We start from the raw sequence: 23,232 nt of genomic DNA on the forward strand, positions 1-23,232 counted from the left end.
TTGGCAAACAATGCGAGTCAGAATAACATTAAAGCAACCTGCCTTTTCTAACTGAAAAGACCCCCTGCACTATACATAGTTCCTGTATACAATACTGTTTTTTTTCAAACTAAAGCTTTATTAAATGAATTGCAATAGCAATGGCCGCCCTTTAATATATATACACATTATATAGGTGCATATATATGTATATATATATGAGATACTAATTTATTTAACACAATAGAGGCTTCTGCCATATGATAAAGTGTACTGTACATAAGAAAAAACTTGTAATACTGTACAATCACATAAAGGTCATATGCACTGTTGCAGTGCGAGAGTAGTTTTAACTGTAGTCTTGACTGGCATATTAATGGCTTTTTTTGTAATCCTACAAAATTGCATTCTCATATTATGTGGCCTGAATGGTCTTTAAGTTATTTTATAAACACTGCAGGGGTTGCCTTTGGTCCACAGTTAAAGGACACTCAACAGCAGTGGAGCATTGTATGGATGCAGCAGAAGAATGTAAAAAGACTGAAGTTATTGCAATTATATTTTTAAAAATAGAGAAATGTTACGTAAGAGGCCTTTATGTGAAATTAATCCTGCATATGCTTTTAGTATACTCAGTGCACATTTCCTATACTTGAAGTACAGTATATGAAAAGCGGACTAATAGGATCCTAGTATACTATATTCTGGGGGAACAAGTTGAGTAATGAAAAAAAGTGGAGGGAAATGTACAGAAAGAGAGGACAAAGGAGAAAGAAATAGAAGAGAGAGAAGAGGGAGAAGGTGGCGAGAAAGAACTATAATTGTTACTAATAATCCTGATTTTTCTCAAAAAATAATGTTACATCCATGTTAGTCCCACAATATTACAGTCGCTCCTTGCAAAGGGAGTCCTACAAAAGAAACAGTGAAGAGATTCTGTTTGATGCTCATATGGAGGTGCCTCGGTCTGGATCATTACCCAGATTGAGCCCCAGGGTAGGAGTTGGTTGATAAGGAATAGATGACATTGTTTTTATAGGACTCCTGAAAAAGCCCCCGTTAGGTGCCCTGTGCCTAAAAGGGCCAGTTCGGTGCTCAGGCACGTTGCCAAAAGCGAAACCAGAGGCAGCTTTAGCTGATAGTGTGCGGCTAAGAGTCTGGATCTGCTCTGGGATAAAGGTTGTTGTGGTAATATGAGTGTTCCTGAAATCACTGATTTGCTCCAGTGCTTGTCGTGTTGGCAAAGTGTCAATGTCCAGAGGGGTCAAGTCAATTGACGAGGTGGAAAACTGTTTATGGGGGCTGTCGTCATCTGTGCACAAGCTATTTACACGTCTATGGAGGTGCTCCAGGTCAATTTCCTTGTCATCCTGGAGATGAAGAAAAAGAAGATAAGGTTCTCATCAGTACTAGCTTCCATGGTTAAAAAAAAAAAAAAAAAAGTAGTTCAGCAAACATGATATGTAATTAACTGAACTTCGGGGTTTATTCATTTAACATATATCTATTGAGCACCTAATATGAGCCAGGCATTGTGCTAGATTCTGGGGGTACAAATACGACTCTGAGATAAGGTTACCTATCATAAATCTTTTTCTTTCACTGGAAGTTCTATAAATGTCACATGCAACTACGAAACTATGGGAACAGTAGATGGGTGATTGCATTCTATAAGATCAGGGACAGACCCAGGCAAAATACAAATAAGAAGTATGGTTTTCACAACTCACTTCCCCACCACACCTCTTCTTTCCACATGCTTCCTCCTTTTTCAGGGTGTCTTATTTCAAGCTGGATTTTTGTTCTTTCCACTATTCACTCCTAATCTTAACTTTCCTTTCTTGGAGCTAAGTGATACGATATGCTAGTTCAAACTAAAGTGTTAGTGACTGTTAACATGTTATTTCTCTTTAGGCCAGAGAGATGTGAGATTATTTAGAAAGAGCAACATTCAACACAAAAGAATCAATTTCTCGATTCATACCACGCTCAAGCTATCTAGCACCTGAATGAGGCAATATTGTGAGGTCAGTGAGACCTTTAGAGACATCTTCAAGTCATGAGGTGTGAATGACAGCTTTGGTTTTGGGCCAAGTTTTTGCTAAATGGCCTCTAGATCAAAGATGCTTTGAGCTAACCTAATGGAGTCTTAGTAAGAAGGTACTTAATAAGAAAAAGGAAGTAAAAATCTCATTATTTCTGATGTTGAAAGCAATTCATAAATCCTTTAGGATTTTCGCTAAAAGTGAGCATTAAAGCCCGATGTTTGAAAAATAAAACTGGCAAGAAAAAAAAATTGTCTTTTATCAGTCATGTTTATAGCCAAGTTCAATAAATTAATTTCATGAGGGTTTAAAAATACCTATTAATCATAAGAAGAGAAAATATTTGTTCATAGATCTGGATTAGCTGTCATGAGTTGGAATGGAGTATGTATTTTTTTCATTGTGCTATTATAGTGCTCCTCAGTGAAAAATATTTTGATGTGCATCACTGTTTTTCCTTCTCCTTTCTCATTTCAAAATCCAATAAAAATATCTATTAATGCAATATTATCACTGAGACTTTAGAGGGTTGGAGATATAATTTTATGGTTCCCACAGCAACTATAATGTAGTCATCCATCAACAGATATAATAATGCAAAAATTTAATATTATATATAGTAATTCAAAATATAAGGAGCTTGGGGAGTCCTTAATTTCCAGATTTTTGAGAATATGAAATCTCAGCTATAATGTTGCATTAATGTGGTCTTTTGCATTGAATCAATGTCAATAGAGATACCAGAAGCTTATTCCATAAAGAAAACACTACAATAAAACCTGATTAATTTTTAGTTCATATTCCACTAACTGAGAACGTCTGATCATTTGGATAGGTAGAAAGCTAAGTTTTATCTTTGGTAAGTCAAGCTTTTCCTTATAAATGGTGCTGATCAATTTTGCCTATAAAGTGGTAGAAAGGAATTCTCAGACTACTTTAGAAAAAATCGGTTTGAAAGAATACACTAGCATGTAAACATTCATATGCAAATCGGAAGTCATTTTTATTTGTGCATTAAAGCAGATCTTCTCAGGATTCGCTCTAACCATCAATTAGTCCAAGTCTAGTTACAGAAAGTTTCGAAATGTCCTTTGAAACTATCCAGCAAATCAAACCATGCAGCAAACTCAGGTTATTTTTCATTTCAATTTGTGAAACTTTAGTGAATATAATTTCATTACTTAAAAATTCTTCACCTTTTACATCCAGTGGAAATATGATAAATTAATCAAGCAATTTATTTTAACTTCCTATTTTCTCTGATCATTTATAAATTCCATAATTTTTGATGTAAACAAGGCACACGCCACTTTCAAAGAGATACTGTGTATAACTCTGCAATTATTCTTTCAGATCTCTGAAAAAATTTTAATTTTATTTTATTAAAAATTTAATTCTAGGTGATCCACAAAATGGATTTATTAAGCTTAGAGCCATCAAAGAGCTAAAAACGTATGATCATTTCTATAGGTCTATATACAGACAGAGGGAAGGAGTCAATGGTGGTGAAGAGACAAATTACGATTATTTTGCTGTGGCGCTGTATTTCTTACGCTGAATCTTAGAGACACAAGTAATTTACCTATAAGTTTCACAACCTATTGAGATAAAATGTTAAGCATCTTTGTGAACTGGCCAAGGGAATCACAACCTTTAAGAAAATCACTGAATTAAAGTCTATCTTGAGATTTGGCAGAATGTTAAAGCCTTTCATGGCACATGAAATTGTCAGTCTTTCAAACACTAAGCCTCCTTTTCATTTATCTGGGATGTCCTAAAACGGAAATTGGTAATGGCATCACCACTTTTTATATTTCATAAATTTATTTTCAATATTCAAAGAAAGAAGAAATAAGGACTGCCCCCAACCCATTACCCTCTCCCTGGTGATTAATCCTGCCTGGAAATACAACCTGCTTGTTGGCTCAACTTAGTGCTGAAGCTCTCAGTCAAGTACCTCTTTTGATGGGACCCGGGAGCCTTTCCTCTTGTTCCACCACGTCTCCAGCATAGCTATAAAGCAGGAGAGGACAATTCCAGCAGCCAGGATACAAAAAACTCCTGCAAAGCTCTTTATGTCCAGGGCGCCTCCTTTCTGCTTTGTGTCCACTGAGGAATACAGGTCACACTGGCCATTCTTTGGCCACCATTTGTGCTTCAGGATGTCCATGTCACCATTCTGCTGAAGCTCCAGGATCCTTGGGGTAAAGAGCACAGTCATGTGTTACTGCAGACATGGTTATTGCTTCGGTCCACAACACATCCATTTATAACCCCACCTCTAAAGGATGGTGGTTGTCAAGGGGAAATGAATGTATAGAATAGCCTGCAGAAGGAATGTCAGGACACTGAAAACGTTATTGCTTTGATTTTATAGACCGAGTTGGGCCACAGGCGTTCCTCTCTCCCCTCTCTCCCCTCCCTTCCTCTCCCCATCCTTCTTCTTCTTTTTTTGGTTTTATTCTATAAGTCTAAATATTCCCCTCCTGCTCTGTTGCAATGTGTTTTTACAATTACATTTCAGAGGCACTGTTTTTATGTGGTTTCAAGCTGCTGCAGTTCTGTGTCCCTTCCCTACATGCAGAATGACGCTTTGGATCTTAATGCTTTTATGAAGAACGTTTTGCTGCTTAGAGCAAGATGCTGGCATAATGTCGCCCGGCATATGCTACACACAAAGAAATTCAATTAAAAAGTCTTCTATTATTTAACACAGTGTGGGAGAAAGCCTTGGGACAAGTTTGAAGTTGATAAAATACATCATTTTTGGGTTTTCACACAACTGATGTAGTTTCCCTTTCAATGCCAAAGGGGAAAGTAATCTTACCTTGGAGGACAAGAAGAAAAGATGACCAGAGGCTTTTAGAAGTAGTTAAATTCAGATAAGAAATACCCTTCTTCATCTTCTTCCCCCCCCCCCCCCCGAATCTGGGGCTAGCTGCAAACACTGAGGCTTTTTTTCAAGTGTGATTTTCATAGAGGTTTTATTCTCATTTCCAAATACTCTTGCCTACCTCTGGCCTTTCTCCAACTGTGTCCCCTCTCACAGGATGAGAACGGTCAGGGCCAAGGCCATGAGCTGGTCGAGCGTGTGTACCATCCTCGCGGTTGCTAGATTTCCCACCCAAACAGTTCAGAGTGCTTCTCCAGGAGCTGGGAAGGTTTGTCCCAATATTTCTTCCTGAGAGCGAATCTCATAGCCACAAGGGTATCATCGGTCTATAGAGTGGTGTTTAGAGAGTGTGGACTGAGTTTGGATGTACAAACTCAGGGTTATATACCTTTGTGTGGGCGATCCTTCACTGTGCAGGACAGAGCTGGAGGTGGAAGAGAGGGGGCCAGGGACCAACTCCCTGGGCCACTGGGTCAGTGTAGTATAACTAGCTAGCCACAAACTAGAAATTCAAACCTGGCCTCCTAAGGGCCATGGAGGTGTATTTATCAAGGTAAGAGGATTGAACATATTTTATCTAAGCGTTTTTAGCTCAATTTATAATTTTTATATAGTTAGCCTTAGGATATGTGGACCTAAATAGTACTCTTGCCTTGGGTCTTGGTCATTTGGGGAAAGACATCTTAAAACTTTAAAGAGAAAAATGATGTCTGTCTGGAAGGAGTAAATGCTCTTTTGGTGACACATTGCCTTTTTACTGGTTTCATGTCATCCAGGGGTTTTTAAGAATGAGCTAAAAGATAATTGTTGGGGTGGAGTCAACATTCCACTCGAGTCAAACAAGAGTAAAACCAGTCCGAAGGGCTGTGATGGAGACATGGTCTTATCATTCACCTTTGGCTGTTCCCATAGCCTTACCCCCAGCACCCCCAGGTGACACTCCAGGATCGACACTGCTCTGGAGTCTCCTTCACAACCTGGACTTCTCCTTTTTTATGATACTGATCTGTCTAAAGGTCTGTTGCTTCAGGGTGTTGCTCAAAAAGTGCAGTTAATTTGATTCATCGAATTTACTAAAATGATTGTGAATACTAATGGATTACATTTTCATCCTTATTCTTCCCTCTTTTCAGAGTCATTTGTATTTTCCAGACTCTACACATGTGTTCTATGGGACACTAGTACCTAGAGGGGGTTTCTGCAAGAAAAGGGTTCTGTAGTCACTAACTTTGAGAAACACCCTCTCAGCAACTTACAGAGAAGTCAGTCTATTAAAGGTTCTAGGAAGACCCGTAGAAAAGAAAACTTGAATGATTTTGTTTAATTTAGCATTTCCCAAAGTTCTCTGACTTTCCTTCTTTTTTTCCTCATTGTATTCTTCCCTAATAATATATATTAATAATTTGTGGAGATAGAGTTTTACGGAATACACTTGAGAAACAGTGCTTTCATCTGAAGAAACAACTACTCGTGGGAACTGGTAGCATGGTGTGAGGTATCACACACATCTGTAATCACAGCATCAAATTCGCTTGCTTGGCCTATCCACAAAATCCATTCAAATAATGTTGGCAAACCCATTAGCTATTTGCCTACCTAAAGATGCTAGGTAGTCAGACACCATTGAATACTTTGAGGGAAAAATTTAGTCATCTCTAAAAAAAATATTCTTAACTTTGACATTAGAGGTATCTGTAGATACCTTCCTATTCATCTATCTCTTCAGTAAGTATTTAAAGAATGATCTCACACCAGGTATTTCTTTGGGTCAAAATTTATATTAAACCACAACTGCACATTCAGCCAGAATGGCCTGAGCAACATTGTGATATTGTTTCTTTTCAATGCCCTCAATTCATGTTAATTTATCTTTTCATGCAGTCACATGTTCATTCGGGAACCAATGATTGCCTACTCTTTCTCCTCAGTGGTATCTTTATCACAATGTGTCCTTATTATTTGCACACCTGAAAAATAATTTGGTTTTAAACATAATCATTGAAGCATACACGAAGTATACTCTATGACACCCATTTTGATGCTAATGGGGCAAAAGGCCTTAAATCCAAAGAATGTGTTTAATTATAGAACTTTTAGGTTCAGCAAGCTGGGTGGTAAGGATTACTGTGGGCAAAGAGTGAGCAGACTCCTCTACTTGCCTTCAAGGATGGTCACACCACAAAGATCTCTTTATCTGGTTGATACCAGGAAGCACAGGTAACTGAGGCATTTCATGGACACCCCGTTTTGGGGGATAGACAGAACGACTGGACAATAGGACCCCTCAGTTAAGCCCACAACAGATTCTAGGATTATAGGGTGGCATGGAATAGAAATGTTGGGAAGGAAAGAAAGTGTTTTCTAAGCTCAGGGTTCTGCCATAAATTCTTGCTACGTAATCTGATGCTCCTGGAAATTCCATTAGAAAAGTGTAACTATACCTTTCTTTTTGTTATTTAACAAAAGTCCATTTAAGGATTAAAGAAAGTTTAGCAAAATCTAATGCATTGCCTTAAAGACAAATTGGATGAGCCCATTAATAAATGAGGAATATATATATATATATATAATATTCAAAGGCACTGGCATCTTTAAATGAAACTTGAATCACACATAAAGGAAAGTTTTGTATTTAATTATAATTAGCATTGATGTGTGTGCGTGTGTGTGTGTATGTGTGTGTGTGTGTGTGTGTGTATGGGTGTGTATAACAATGCAAGAATCTAGCTGCACAATCCTTAACATGTTCAGATCTTTAGTCCCACGGAATAATTGTTTTTGTTGTATTTGTAATTTCCACAAGATGGCAGTCTTTGCTCACAGACAGCAATGTGTTCTTGTCATTCTAATTGGTGGGTTTGAAAGGTGTCAAGTATAAACTTAAACTATTAGAAAGAAAGTTGGATAATAGACCATGATGAACAACTGGATAAGCAAAACCTCTTCTTGGAGTGTAGTCCAAAAAATTCCTGCCATTTTTACCCCAGAGTGATGAGAGCAGTACTTCGCACTTTTGAGAGTTGTTATGGTGAAAACTCATGAAGCCATAAACAAAAGCATCTTGCTTGTTGTTTGGCACTTAGTAGGCTACCACAACTCAAATGCTAGAATTATTATTATCCGCATGTGTGACAGCCATTCTTTCTTTGGACCTGTTCCGGTACCTATTTCTTAATGGAGAGTTATATTCCCAGATGAATCAGTGAATGATTGATTCACTGACAAGAACATTGCATTCCTTTCTTTTGTCCAAAAGTATTAAAACATTTGTCATCCCCTTGAACAGAAAAATTTTAGCAGTCCATAAAACCGAGCTTCAACTTGAAAATGGTTAATAGATCAATTCTGCATGCACTGAGTTCTTTATTGGTATAAATGAGCAAATTTCAGGAGACGTGAGTGGGGAAGCAGAAGATTCTTCTTTCATATTCAAATAAAAATATTCAACAAATTCGAGGTGTTCATCTTGAAAAGCTTTTTACTTACTTTGAAGATACAACAGCCTCATTTGTGTGTGAGAATTACACTAATTATTGATCACTTACAATTCTTAATCACTGCTCTAGAAATTGATTTTCAAATTATTTATAATGAAACAGGTTGCTGAAAGATGAATGCAAATTTCTGATCCCACGTAAGTAGCTTTGATTTTGCCTTTGAATACCATAGCAGTCTGTGGATTCCTTTCTAATTTTCTTACCCGTGGGTAAATTCCTGCTGAGCTGTACAAAGATACTGGTTATCTGAGAAAAAGGACACCTGACTTTTCAGTTGTTTCTGCTGGGAACAAACTTAGAGGTCATCAGAGAGTTTAAAAAATTAAGTGCAGGAATTTTGATTTCAGGCCATATGTGTGTGCTCTGACTGGCATATCCAATACCAGTCTTTGAACATCAGAGTTGTGAAAACGAATTTTATCAACTTCCTGCGAACTAGGCATCAGTCGTTTTTATTTTCTTATTCTCCTCCTGTGATTCTTCTTGCAATTAGAATTTTCTCCCTACATTCATAGATGCATAAACTACTAGAACAGAAGTGAGAGAGGACATCATCTATTCTCTTCACTTCCCCCTCCACTCACTCTATGGAGGAGAAACCGAGTCAAATAGAACAACAATTCCCCCAAATTATCACACTCAACACACGAAAAAACAATTTATATAGCACACTGGAGTAGCCTGAGATGAAAGGTAGGGGGACATGCCTTGTCTGTTTTGAGGGCTGAAGGGATCAATATTTTAGCGATATTCTAGTACATCATCTAAGATACACCAATTGGGAAGCACTGTTGTAGAGATGGGATGACTTTTTTTTGTGACTAACATTGAGTAAATTGTTGAGTGAGGGCTACAATTCAGGTCTGTCTTCCAGCACATTTTCCCCTACACAGCCTCTGATATGTAACTATTTAGAGAAGAACGCTGTCAGTTTCAGAGATTTGTTAGACCTTAAGTAAAATTGTCACCAATAGGTTTCTTCTAAACCTATTGAAAATGTAGCTTTTCTCCAGAACTTCATCGATCTTCCTCAGGAGGAGTAGGCCTGCTAAGCAGTGGGAACAAAACTAAAATTAGCTCAATATGATTTAAAATTTAATCTGATCTAATAAGTTAACATGACTCTAGCTTTAGCTCAATTTACTTGAGAGAATTACTCAATCCTTCTGTTTCCTCCCCTTTTCCTTGCTTTTTTCCAAGATGGCATCAGGGTTTTTAAAGAATGACATTATATCCCTTACATTGGAGGCTTGGGAGGAGGGAGCTGCTGGCTTCTTGCTGGTCCTTGGCTTTGCTCTGGCAGCAATCATTTTAGATATGATGGGCCTGGGTTCAGTCCTTAGATATGAACTGGTGACGACTGGTGAAGCGGGCAGAGGCTTTAAGTCCGCCAATGTTGGCTAACGTCTTTCTTAGTTCCTTTAAGGCATGTGGGCTCCTCTCTGCTGACTCAGCCTCTGGGGTGCTATACACCTGTCTCAGCTTCTGCCATTTTGTTCATGCAGCCCCTAACTATTCTTTAGCTTTCAGATAGCATTGTGGGGTCATCTTGTCACTTCACTGTGGAGGGCTCCAAAGGTGCTCCATGTGCTCTAACTCAGCATTCACACCACATGGGAGCAAGAGAGTCCTGGGAATAAAGACCTAACTCTTGTTTTTTCCTGACCGCAGCTCTGGCTTTTCCCACCACCCAAGGTCTCCTCTGCTGATGAAGAGCTTGGTAGGCCCCATGACTCCTGTCAGAGACTCTAAGGTAAGGAACCCTCTACCCCCTGTGGGCATGCATTCCGGTCCAGCTAACTCCCCTTCACCTGCCCATCTCCTGCCCCCTGCCCCGTGCTGGAAACTTCTGGCCAGAGGAGGTATGGCTTTCCTTTTCTCTTCTGGATATCCCTCTTATACCCAGGGTCTTCAGACTTCTTGGCCTGTCATAGTGGAAGGGAAATGAAGCTACATAATGACAGAAAATCTATGATCTGAGACCTCCAGCTGGCATTTCTTCAATCTGAAGTGTTGAGGCAACGTGACACTAGAAATTGGTGAGGGTGAAAAACATCATTTTAATATCTTAAAAACATTGATCTGACCTGTTTGTTATATGCTTATGCGCTGTATGTAACCAAAATTTAAAAAAGATATGTAGGATAGAGTCTCATTACTTATTAATGTTTAATGTCACTTAACACTGAGAAAGAAATTTGGGAATAACTGAACAGAAGTATTTTTGACACTGAGTGGATCTATTTTGGCCCAGAATACCCACATTATTAAATTCATTTGCTGGGTTCTCACGAAAATGTCTCTCCATGGTTACTGAGAAAGAATTAATAATAGCATGCACACGATTTTCAGAAAAATGTCAGCTCAATAGGTTTTTCATTCATTTGTCCTTTCTTTCATTCTGGGCTGAAGAAATGCTGGTAAACTTGGATTGAAGCAAAAGCACTTCTCAAAGATTCAGGTTTAGTATTCGATTAAGTGTAGTGGTGCTCTGACTGGCATATCCAATACCAGTCTTTGAACATCAGAGTTGTGAAAACGAATTTTATCAACTTCCTGTGAACTGGGCATCGGTCGGTTTTTATTTTCTTAAGCAAAATGTCTTAATGTCTGGTTAGTAGCATTAGATACAACAGATATTTCTTGATAACATGTAATACCTCAGTAATACCAAATAACTGAAGACAGACTATTAGAAGCTATTTCCTTTGTTTAAATTGGACTTTTAACTAATTCTTCCAGTTAGTTGAGCCAGACGCCGTTGTTTCGATCCGGTCCACTAACATTATCTACCATCTCACATAGATGAATATGGCATTTCAAATAAGCTTATAAATATCATTCTTTAGGCCAGAGGACCTTTTTTTTTTTAATATTTTTTCAACGTTTATTTATTTTTGGGACAGAGAGAGACAGAGCATGAACGGGGGAGGGGCAGAGAGAGAGGGAGACACAGAATCGGAAACAGGCTCCAGGCTCTGAGCCATCAGCCCAGAGCCCGACGCGGGGCTCGAACTCACGGACCGCGAGATCGTGACCTGGCTGAAGTCGGACGCTTAACCGACTGCGCCACCCAGGCGCCCCCAGAGGACCTTTTTATAAAGGTTTAGGCAATAACAAACCTTTTTGTTAAGGGCCAGACACTGTTGCAACCATGTGACTCTGCCTTTATAGTTACCAAAACAGGCCTGAGCCAGATTTGGCCTGTTGGCTGTAGTTGCTGATCTGTTGTAGAGCCCCGTAGCAAGTAACTCTATGAAGTCAACAAATTTCCATTTCATTGACAAAGATATTGAAGTCCAGAGGGCTTAAATGAGTTGGCCCAAGTCACATCATGAGAAAGCATCAGAGTCTGTTTTAAAACCAAAGATTTTGACTGTCATCCCAGTGCTTTTGACCATGTATTAATAATATATAATAATTAATATGTAGTAATGCCTGTTGTTAATATGTGTGTGCCTTTAAGTGAGTACAGAGATGAATTTTAGGTAATACTCTATATTCATGATGGCACTATAATAGTTCAAGTGAGTTTTAGATTTCCTTGGTTTTCTGATTATCCTGGAATAGACATCTGGAACCTATACCCCGAGACTGGGACCACCCATGTTACAAATGAATGACTGCCTTGATTATTTGAGATCAGGTTGTATTTGTCTTCTGAGGTCTGTATTTGCTGAATCGTTTTCTAGGCAATGGAGGCTTTATCTTGAGATCAAAGGGAGGTGAACAAATATTATACTAAGAGAATTTCAGGCAGTGACTATGATTTACTGAGAATGGGTAACACAATAGATTGAAGCAGAAAAGGCAGGGTTTCTTTTAATCAAAATATATAAAAATGGTTCCTAACAACCTGTGACTAGAAGTACTATAAACTAACGAGAAGTTTTTCAGGGTTGGTACAAATTACTATGGACGATTTATGGGCATGACAGCATGTTGGTACTGGAAGGGGTCTGGGAGATGAGATCATATTTGATTCCTGCTTAGTGATGTGGAGTGACTTGCTTGGCTCCCCACCACAGGGCGCAATCAACAGACCTGGACTTAATTATACATTCAGTTATTATTGAGGACTGCTGTATGTCATAGACCTGCATGAAAAAGATGAATTTCCTGCATGGCTTCAAACCTGGTCTCTCACTTTCAAATTTAAAGAAAAGACAATTCAGTAACATCTTTAATTGGTCACATCTGCTTTTCTTATTAAGAAAACAGTGTCCATCCTTATGTAGTAAGTAATGTCTCCTTAAGGCACCCATTTTTCTGTGTAGGGGAAATAAGCTGTAAACTTTCTCCAGACAATCTATTTTCCACAGGAATAGCAATAGTAAAGGCATGTATAATGCTGCAAAGTTCATGAAGCACTTATCAAAAACATTACATATCATGTGATTTACTGCTTAAAATAATTTTGTGAAGGAGGAATTATATTGATTGATTGATTGGATGACTGATTGATCACACCCTTCTCCTTATTCCTATAAGAGGCTTAAGAGGGCTGATGTTATTAAATTCTCATTTTAAAGCTGAGGAGATTGAGGCTAAGAGGTGAAGTGAAATTTCCCAAGGTCACAAGGCTGGTGATTGATCTGGCCAGCTCTCAAACCAGGTCTTTTGGCTTCTGCTCTTTTTTTTTTTTTTTGAATACATTGTCAAGATCTTTATTATCCTCCCCAAAACCCCTCATGATAATGGAAGCTGCCTCCTTATTTCCCGCTGCTTTATTAACTGAGGATTTGATGACTCAAGTTCCTTGGCTAACACATATTCCATTGTATCCATTTACAAACATTACACTTTGTGTTACACATCTTGATGTCTCCAGAGAGCCACATGAATATCGCATGAGTTCATTAATCTCTGTGCGATTAGAATAAACGTCAGATGAATTCATTGTCATGAGGCACTCAGGGGACTTTGCCAATGTTATCAAAACGAGGCAGTGTGTTCAAAATAAGGAAGTGGTGTTTCAAAACCTTATCCTTACTCAGTGTACGTCAACCTATTGTGAAGTTTCAATCTATGTGATGCAAACTTCCATAGTTATCCTAATGAAAATTTTCCTTACAGTTTAAACAGTAGCCCATAAAAGGTAAATATTTATTTATTAGATAACACTTAACTATTTTGAAAAATGTGTGATACTTAAAACAATTTTTATGTTCCAAGTTTGATGACATTTTTTGTTGGCTCTAAGAATCGTCATACTTTACAGATATGTCATTCTTTGAAGATGAACCTGAAAGCTGCAGTGAATGGTACCCAATCAGATCAGTCCTTCTAGGTCAGAGTCAGCCTCTTGCACCACAGTCTCGCTTTGCCTCAGGGGGCAAAATCAACCTCTTTCACAGAGAAGCAATTGCTTGAAAAATCAAATTAGCAACATGATGGATCTCAAGACTTTGGTGACTAGTGAACTTTAATTATTATATATTTTATGTGTTTATGCTGGCAGTAAAAGTCAAGCACTCATTATAGAAATGGCAGACATGATCTTTCATAAAATGAGTGCTGGGCGGCAAATGAAGAGATAATCAGGATAATGAAGGCAAGCCAGAAAGATGCTGGAGAGTTGAAAAGACCCTGACAATGGCTCCCACTGAGATGGAGGGCATAATTGCAATTGGAAAGAGAACACTTTTGGTGATCTTTAAAAATGTCAGCTTCATCCTTAAGCTCAGTGTGATATTTGGGTTATAGGGTAAAGGGGAAAAATTCTTTCATTCTGCAGTGAGAAACTGGCAGTGACCATCTGGGCTTACAGTCACCCTTCAAACAATACAAGATCTTCTCGTGCAGACCTTTCAAATGCATGTTTATGAAAAAGGGTCATAAAGTCAAACTTACTTCACTTAGCATGTTATGCGCATTTTATGATTTTAGTATCTTTGAGTCTGACAACTAAACCTTAAAATAAGTGGGATCTTGAAGTGTGTACTATGTGTAAATGGATAATGATTGTGATATGTATCTTTGGCACAGCGTTAGGAGACAGAAGATTATGGAGAAGGAAACTTTTGAATGCAAATATATTCTCATGAACATCTGCATAAACACTGAAGTTTTCATAAGTTGACTAACAGTTTAAATATGTGGAAGGAATTTATTATTTCTAAAAGCTGCTACAGTAGTAGGTACTTCACAATGAGAATTCTTTCATAATGCAAACATCTTCTAGATTAGAGGATGTATATTGATACATGTTTTAAAAAAAAAAGCCCTCCAGGTATACTTATACTAAAGATGGTGGACAAATTCAGTGTAATTATTTAAAATTCTCAGGCAAGAGTTAGATCATTTGATAATAGTACAATTTATGAAAACAATTTTACTTTGCTTAACCCATATTTTCATAGATGGTCAGTGTAAAGTACTTTAAAAGTTATATTCTAACTTTTTAGGTATATTGCATTATATTTAGTATTATTCCACTTCTGCTGGAAAAGTGTTTCAAAAAATTTCTGAGGTGCAGAGAGAGAGAGAGAGAGAGAGAGAACCCCAAGCAGACTCTGCCCTGTCAGTGCAGAGCCTGATGCGGGACTCGAACTTAAGATACATGAGATCATGACCTGAACCAAAGTCAGACACTTAACTGACCGAACCCCTAAGGTGCCCCTCAAATTTTTTAATATAGATGGTAACATAATGTAAACTTTCCTTGAAGGGACTAGAATCATTCAAAAACAGAGTTTCATTTTAGACATTTTAAAAAGTGAATTCAACTTTCTAACTTCTTTCTATTATGAATCTGAACATGCTATGTTTCTCTCTCTTTTAAAATTTTTTTTTTTAACATTTTCATTCGTTTTTGAGAGGCAGAGCATGAGCAGGTGAGGGGCCAAGAAAGAGGCAGAGCCCAGCGTGGGGCTCGGACCCACCAGCTGTGAGATCACGACCTGAGCCTAAGTCAGATGCTTAACCGACTGAGCCACCCAGGCGCCCCTGAACAAGCTATGTTTCTATAAATGGGGGGAAAAACCCAAATGGTCTCTTGGACGATTATCTGCAATTACGTTACTGTGTAATTCTACTGCAGTGTGATGATGTGTTCTGCCAGGGGCTGTGCAATGAAAGGCACAAAGGGTCACCAAACCTTGGATTTGGAACGATGGGCAGTTTAGGAAAGCTTTTTGGTGTAAGTGTTGTCATAGTTGCCTCCTAATGAAACTTACCTTCTGGATTCTTGATTTTAGACTTGTAGCGTCAGCACTGTGTGAACTAAATGTCTGTGGTTTAGGCCACCCAGGCTGCGGTACCGTGTTACAGCAGCCCGAGCTGATGGATATACACGGACTGCGAAACACAGAGCACAGCAGCAAGTGTCGTGGTTTGCATATAGCTGTCATTTAGGAGTCATTTTCCTGTTCAGTACTTTTCCAAACCTGGAATGCCTCTTCTGAATGTCTTCTTTCTCCCTCTGGATCATGTTTGGGATAGAACTGGTCTTAGACTCAGAACCTGCAGAATTTATGCTTCTTCTTTTCCTTACCAGTATTTAGGATGTTCTTAAAAACATCCTAAACTAGGATGCATACAAATATAACATCTTTCTTTTTAGGATGTCACTTTATAATTTGCAAAGCATTTTATTGTCATTGTCTTGTTTTTATTACACAGTCCACAAATTAAACCAAAAATCCTTTACTTTATCATTTACTTTAATAAGCAAAGTCTTCATTTATAAACTTCATTACTTTAACTCCTGTCATGTGAAATTTCTATAGTTGGGATGTTACAGCCATATAAAAATTTTTTCTAATAAAAATTAATTATGCAAACGAGAATGTGAGAGAAATGTTTAAACTACTTAAGAAATGAAATTGTTTCCAAGCACTTCACATATGATAACCTGATACAATAACCTACTTGAAGTAAACTGATTACGAATCATTATTTAACACAAGATCTCCAATGCTAATAGTTAGCATTGGATTATGAATGCTAATAGTTAGCTTTACTTTCGTAGGTAGGACCCAATCTTCATTAAAAGTGTAATATTGTCAGATGCGTAGCATTCGTCTTTAGGCTAATACCAAACACCCACTCTTTGGGCATATGTTAATAAGTAGGAACATAAAGTTTAAAGAGAGTACCTGGATTCCTTAAGTAGTTAAAAGAATAGGTCTCACTTGGCAATGAAATTTTGGCTGTCTTTTTTTTTTTTATGAGGCAGCAAACTGAGGTACTCTGACATAAATGATTATTTATAAAAAATGACATAATGTGGTATAAAGTAGCAGTGAGACTTATCTAATTCCATGCAGAAAAGATAATTGATGTGTTACTGCTGTACTTCACAATTTAGTTTTCCCACGCATGGGAGATATGCTGGGAATTAGTCTATTCCATCTTCTTAATGAGACTTATCTATTACTTCAGATAATGTATCTATTTTCTTCAACCAGCAGGACTAACTGCTTACTGGAGTGAAGTTTTCAACAATTATTAGAAAGGAACTTTATCAATAGACATAAAGGGGAATAGTTTATCTTTCCATGTATCTCTGTGTTGAGATAAAATGAACTGGTACGGCCATGCTGCTGTTATGAAAGGGATGTTGACTCCCATAGTTCCTGTGCAAGCTCATGCAAGCTGCTTGCTATTTTCTATGATAATAGAAAGAGCTATATGCACGGCAATGTTTACTTACTTGATGATATGGTGGGAGGCTTCAATAACTCGAGAAAAGGCTTGATAAAAATTGAGTGTCATTCAGCCCTGATAACAATTGTCAGAGGGACTGCGTGGCTAGTTTCTTTATTCAGAAATAGGTCTGATGATACCATATATGTTTACGTACCAAACGGAGGCATTTGCAAAGCCTGCTATTTCTCTGTTTTACCCCAAACCTGACATAATCAGCATTTCAAATCTGTTCCAAATCTTGATGAATTAGAAATACAAGCAATTTGGCTAAGTGACCAGATATATTTATAAGAGCCTTGATGAATAATTTTAGGAGCGCAATTTGCCCATGTTTAGATAGCCAGTTATATTTTTCAGTAACTGAATTGTCCAAAATATTGGTAAACTATGAAGAATCTTTACCTTGTATACAGTGGTAAACAATAGTGGACACTGTGCTCTATTTGTTTCTAGGTGAGTAAAAAAGGATGAAACCCTCTAATAAAAGTAGCACTGAAGTAAAACTCAAGTTTTACTTGAGTTGCTTCCAGTAAAGGCATATTCCACACACAATAATTAGGCACACTACCTTAGCAATAAGGGTAATGTAAGAAATAGATCCGCCTTATAGCAAGAGTAACATTCCCCATGTTCGCTTACTTTCTGGAAGAGACTACACTCTAGGATACTATAGTGAATGTGCTTTGAAGTGATATTCCTTTAGTTGTAATGAAAAAAAAAAAAAGGACTTATGCTCTTACCCAGTTCTTGCAGTGCGGCATGACTTGCAACATGAATCAGAGGAAATTAAAATATAAGGATTGCTTCTAGATTCTTTGTCATGTTAAGCATCAAATTATTTCTCAGTGAGTCTCAGTGATGGTCCACAGAGCTCTGGAGATCCCCAGGATATTTCATATGCAAGAATTGGTCTGGGGCACCCGGTTCAGTCGGTTAAGCGTCCAACTTTGGTTCAGGTTATGATCTCACGGCTCGTGAGTTCAAGCCACGCATCAGGCTCTGTGCTGACAGCTCTGGGCCTGGAGCCTACATTGGATTCTGTGTCTGTGTCTGTCTCTACTTCTCCCCTGACACTGTCTCTGTCTCTTTCTCAAAAATAAACATTAAAAAAATAAAAAAACCCAAAAGAATCGATCTAAGACATATGAACAGGATACGCTGGAACTGGGGTGAACATCTCTGGTGGAGTGTGTAACAAAAAAGAGAGAGGGTGGTACTGCGTAATGCCAATAATCACAGCCTGAGAACAGTGGACAGAGTTCCTAAGTTTCTGAATTTTTTAACTTTTTAACATTTGGATTCCCTTTTCCTTTAGTTCTAGGCAGTGGATGCCTGGAGCCATGCAGCTGGGAAACATGGCAAACAAGGTCAATAGAGATCATATCTAGTAATTGATGACAGGGCCACTTAAGTCCTAGCAGCCCCTACTGAGAATCAAAGGCAACTATTCGGTTTCTCTCCCATCATCTTCTCTTACCCTATGTTACTCTTACCACTTTCACTTATTATAAATCAAGATATGATCCATATAGGAAATTAAGGACACAAAGGGTCAAAGGCACAACCCCAACATCTTAGGTGTTTTAGTGAGCAAAATATAGATGATGTGATTTCTACTTACTCACAAAACTATTTGCAAGTATGTGGGTGGATGGAAGGCATTGACATAATAAATGATGATCAAAGAGAAGTCAAAGAATGATGGTGAGGTATAGATAAGGGGAAATAGTTTAAGGATTGAGGTTTTTGGAAGGGGAGAGTATAGCAGTTAAGAATGTGAATATAGAGTTAGACAAACTTGGGTGGAATCCTCATGTCATTACTTCCTGAGTCTGTAGTGACAAAGGAACATGACCCTCTGAGCTTCATTTTTTTCTAATCCATGAAATGGGATCATACCGATCTTCAATTGTAGCGTGCCTTCAAAGAGCTCAGCATGATATCTGACTTACATGAGGTTCTCAGTACCAGGTAGCTATTATAATCATTATAAAGATTAATGTGGTGCATCCATGATGAGATGGTAGAGTCCATTTGCTTACAGGTTTCCAATTTCTTTTTTCAGAACTAAATATGGACATAGACATGGGCTAAGTCCAAACCCATGATGCTGCCTAAGGGAAAATGTCCATTCTGATAGTTTAGCCAAGAAAATAGAGTGTTAGACTGTGGAGTATTGAGACTGTGGTGGTGGTGGGGGAAGCAGGCAGCTGTGAAAAGCCTAGGAAAACATCATGAAGCTTTTAGGAGGCCATGCCAGGGGCCAGAAGCCTTATGAAGACAGCAGAACAGCCTCCATTTCAGTGTCATCATTTACTATCTTCTTAACCATGACCTCTCACTGACCTGGATTTACTTTGAGGGACAGAATACAATTTGGGGTGAGGACACTACATTTCAATAGAGCTAGCTCCTTCTCCAGATTTCTTGTCAAGTTGAGACTGAGAAGGCCACCGAAGGACCTGTCACTGTACAGCAAATTCACAGCTGCCCAGGAAGCAACACAGTCAATCACTGTCTTTCCCACGAAGGCTGCAATCAATAATGCCACAGGAGCATTTCCCCCCGAGAACCAATAACTGCCTGGAACTGTGGGAGCCCCATTACAACCCTGAGAATGTGATGTGGAAAAATGAGACAAATAAAATAGTTTACTCACCAAAAAGAAAAATGCAAGAAAAGCAACACCAACATAAGTTTAATTATGAAGTCTTATTCTCACCATAGGGGAGTTTCTATATTCAGAACCAGCCACAGATCAAACAAGAGCACAATGGGTAGATTTGTTGTTATTAATGAGAGTCTGACTCCTAGACATTTCATGAGATCAAATTTTAAATTTTGTATCAGGCAGAGGAAACAAGGGTGTCAGCTGGTACCCAGAATTTACCTTCGTTGATTTTGTTATGAATAACATTAAAAATTTTCTTTTACTGATAGTATCAGTGCATTTTCAATTATATGAGCTTTTGGGGACTTGAGAATGACCTGAACTCAGGTATAAACTGGACTTGGAAATTCCAGCAAGAACTACTGATTGCAGCATAATGGACCCTCAGTTTAAGTCACCTCTAGTTTATCCGTGTAACACATCACCATAGCAACTCTTCTGATGTTCTCTACGGTTCCCAACTTTTGCACTGTACTTCCGCCTGTCTCATTCTTAGCAGAGGATCTTATTTCCTACTTTACTGAGAAGATTAAGCCACTGGGTAGAAACTCCCTTATGTCTTTTAAATGACATCATTCTCTCTTTTATCCTAATTCTTGCAAAAACCGTGCCCACTCCTGGTCAAAATTAGCTTTTAACAGAAAGCCTTTATCCTCAACTATATGTAACTATTCCAGGGATTTCCCCACTCGAGCGGTTATCAGCATCACTTGCGTTTCCTTGGCTATCAACCAGAGATTCTGATTTACTAGTTCAGAATCCTCTCCCCCAGGGGATCCTAATAATCAAGCTGGTTTGGTGAAACTATAGATATCTATCTTTGAACTCTCTCCAGGAATTCGCTTATAGTTTTGTAATAACTGTTTTGTTCCTTCACCAAAGTGATTGGTTTGACCTCTTCCAAAGGATTGGGAGCTCCTAGGGTCAGGGAATGTTGTCTTAGGGATCTTTGTGTGCTCTGCGGTACTTACCATAGTAGTTTGCTCATGGGGTGACATCAATGTGCAGAAGGTGGAGCTTAGGAAAGGAAACTAATATGTCCTCACTAGGTGGCAGTAGGGAGTAACAATACCTAATAGTTTCTGACATTTATTGAGCACCTACCTATCTTTTCACCTGTATTAACTCACTTTTGGTGATTCACTTACGTAATTCTCAAAACCACTCTGTGACTTTACTCATTTTATCTCCTTTTTAAAAATATATTTAAAAACTCGGGAACAGAGGAATGAAGTAGTTTGTGTAAGATCATATGGCTAAAGAGTATTGTTTTTTGGTTTGTTTTATTTTTGGCAGGGAGAGGGAGAACAGAAAGCCTAGACAAATAGAGCATTGCAGAGATTCATGAAAGAAACATTACTTAGTTCTGGAGAAGGAGGGTGAGATCACTTTGTGAAAGTGATCAAAGAAAGTGTTACAAAGGAGGCAGCTGTTTGAATCGAGGCTTTGAGATACAGACCCAGAGTGCACAGCCGTTTCAGGAAAAGGAATAGTACGCATGGGTGTGTGGTGGTGGTCGGATAGAAGCTTCGGGGTGCCTCGAAGCCCCTCGTCATCTGAAGGAAGCTCAGTGTCGTACCTGTCTCCTCCCTATATACTCAATTCCAAGGGTGAGAAGGACAGAGAGTTGATGGACAGGCCAGCTCTATGAAGCATGGAGAGGAATTGTGGTAGTTTTCCCATCCGTCACTGAACTTTCATTTTCCCCTCGAAAATCATCCCAACCACATTTCTCCCTCCTTCCTAACCCATACCTTATTTTGCAAATGATCATTTCCCTTGTATCTTGCAACTTTGATAAGCTGTCTTTTAACTGAACTTTCTAAAAGCCCTTGTGTCTTAGAGGATACTAGTACATTTTGAACACCAAAACTTAAACTTACAACAAAACTGAAAACGATTTTTAAAGTTTTACCAATCTCTCTGTCTTTGGTTTTGTCTCTGTCTCTCTCTGTCACACACACACACACACACAGTGAAGGAAGAATAACAGGTTGGCACCACCAACCCCCCGCCCATCCAATTTACCTGACCTACTTAATAGAATGAAAAAAATCACCAAGACAAAAGTAATACTTTCTGTTGAAACCAAATGTGACTACAGCTGAAGTATACCTGTACCCATCCAATTGTTGCTCTGCTTTACTCAACATTTATGACTTGGCAAGAATTCTGACAACCACAATGAAATATGAAGATACAACACATTTATCACGATGATCTATGTTTCCTTTTGGCCTTATCTTTAACATGAAAAAAAAAGCAAGAAAAGTAATTCAGTGCTCCTCCTGCCTGTGTCCTTATCTCCATCAGCCTCCTCGTCATGTTAGACCTTGCAAGTAGGGCGGATCATTTGGCACGCATTAAAGTTGTTTTTTGGGGTTAAAAATAATAGAAATGGAAAAACTCTAGGGCATTTTGATGGGAGTATGCTTGCTATCTTATGTACATGCCTTTAAACAAAATCCTGGTTTAGATTCCTATAATCATTTGGTGCCCTTAGACGTTTTTCTCACTAGTGGAAGTGGCTCCGGACTCCCTTTCAGGGATAAGTTCCAACTAATTAGTCCTGGCCTCCTCCAAACTCTCCTAGGAGTCATCTGAATGATGCAGAGAGGTTCTTGTTCCAAAATTCTATCCTGCCTTTAGTCTGTAGAGTCTTATGGAATTTTTCTGGGTAAAAAACAAACAAACAAAACAAAACCAAAACCCCAAATCCCTATATTCTACAGGTGTTACTATTCACAGGGGTAATTTACATAAAAAAAAAATCACACACAAATTAACTGTTGACCACACTTACAACTTATGGGGTTTTCAGAATGACTGTCCATCCTACTTTATATGTAGATATTTACCAAGTTCTTAGATGACCACTTACTCTTGGACCCACACAGCATCTCTATACAATGTCTCAACTCAGTTAGACTTCAGAATACACTCAAAACCTTTTTAGGTGAAATTTTGATTAATTTTATAGATCATGTTTTCTTGATGATAAGTAAATAATGTGTTTTTGGATTTAACACTTTTTATACTTATTAATCTTTCTAAACACTAATCAAAAATGTCCTTGATTTGGTAGGCATCACACACCCAAGGAAACCTACTAACCCCAAAACCAATATAGCCAGTCTTTTCTTTTGGGTAGAGAAGGTTTCCTCTGCAGCTTAAAAAAAACGTACTTACCTCATGGTGACATTGTGAGAATGAAGACATCCTAATTTTTTGAATGCCTTTAAGATAAATGATTTCAAATACCAGAGAGTATTTAATTAATTAATTTTGCCCTTGATAATATAACAAATTAGCTTTGATAATTAGTATGCTATTTCTCTGAATGACTCAAAACATTTTACATATAATACTTGACTTGACAAACAAATAGGTACTGCAGTGTTTTTTGTATATAAGGTGATTAGTCTTTATAAAAAGAATAAACCTGCATCATAGGGTGATTACTTACTTTTTCCAAAGTGCCTTCTAGGGCATAAC

The 23,232-nt window shown here is 38.2% G+C and overlaps 1 protein-coding gene across 1 annotated transcript in view; it reads right to left on the minus strand.

The window, feature by feature from the left end:
* Positions 1 to 660: 660 nt before the first annotated feature.
* Positions 661 to 23,232, minus strand: part of GRID2 (glutamate ionotropic receptor delta type subunit 2) — a 1,470,351-nt gene continuing 1,447,779 nt past the window's right edge. The window contains exons 15-16 of the mRNA XM_047856052.1: positions 3,982 to 4,222; positions 661 to 1,349 (exon numbers count right to left, since the gene is read on the minus strand). Of these exons, the coding sequence (XP_047712008.1) occupies positions 927 to 1,349; positions 3,982 to 4,222 (664 nt within the window). The 3' untranslated portion in view covers positions 661 to 926. The remainder of the gene's footprint in view (positions 1,350 to 3,981; positions 4,223 to 23,232) is intronic.

The sequence above is a fragment of the Prionailurus viverrinus genome, chromosome B1 (assembly GCF_022837055.1).
Source record: "Prionailurus viverrinus isolate Anna chromosome B1, UM_Priviv_1.0, whole genome shotgun sequence".
In the NCBI taxonomy this organism is placed as follows: Eukaryota; Metazoa; Chordata; class Mammalia; order Carnivora; family Felidae; genus Prionailurus; species Prionailurus viverrinus.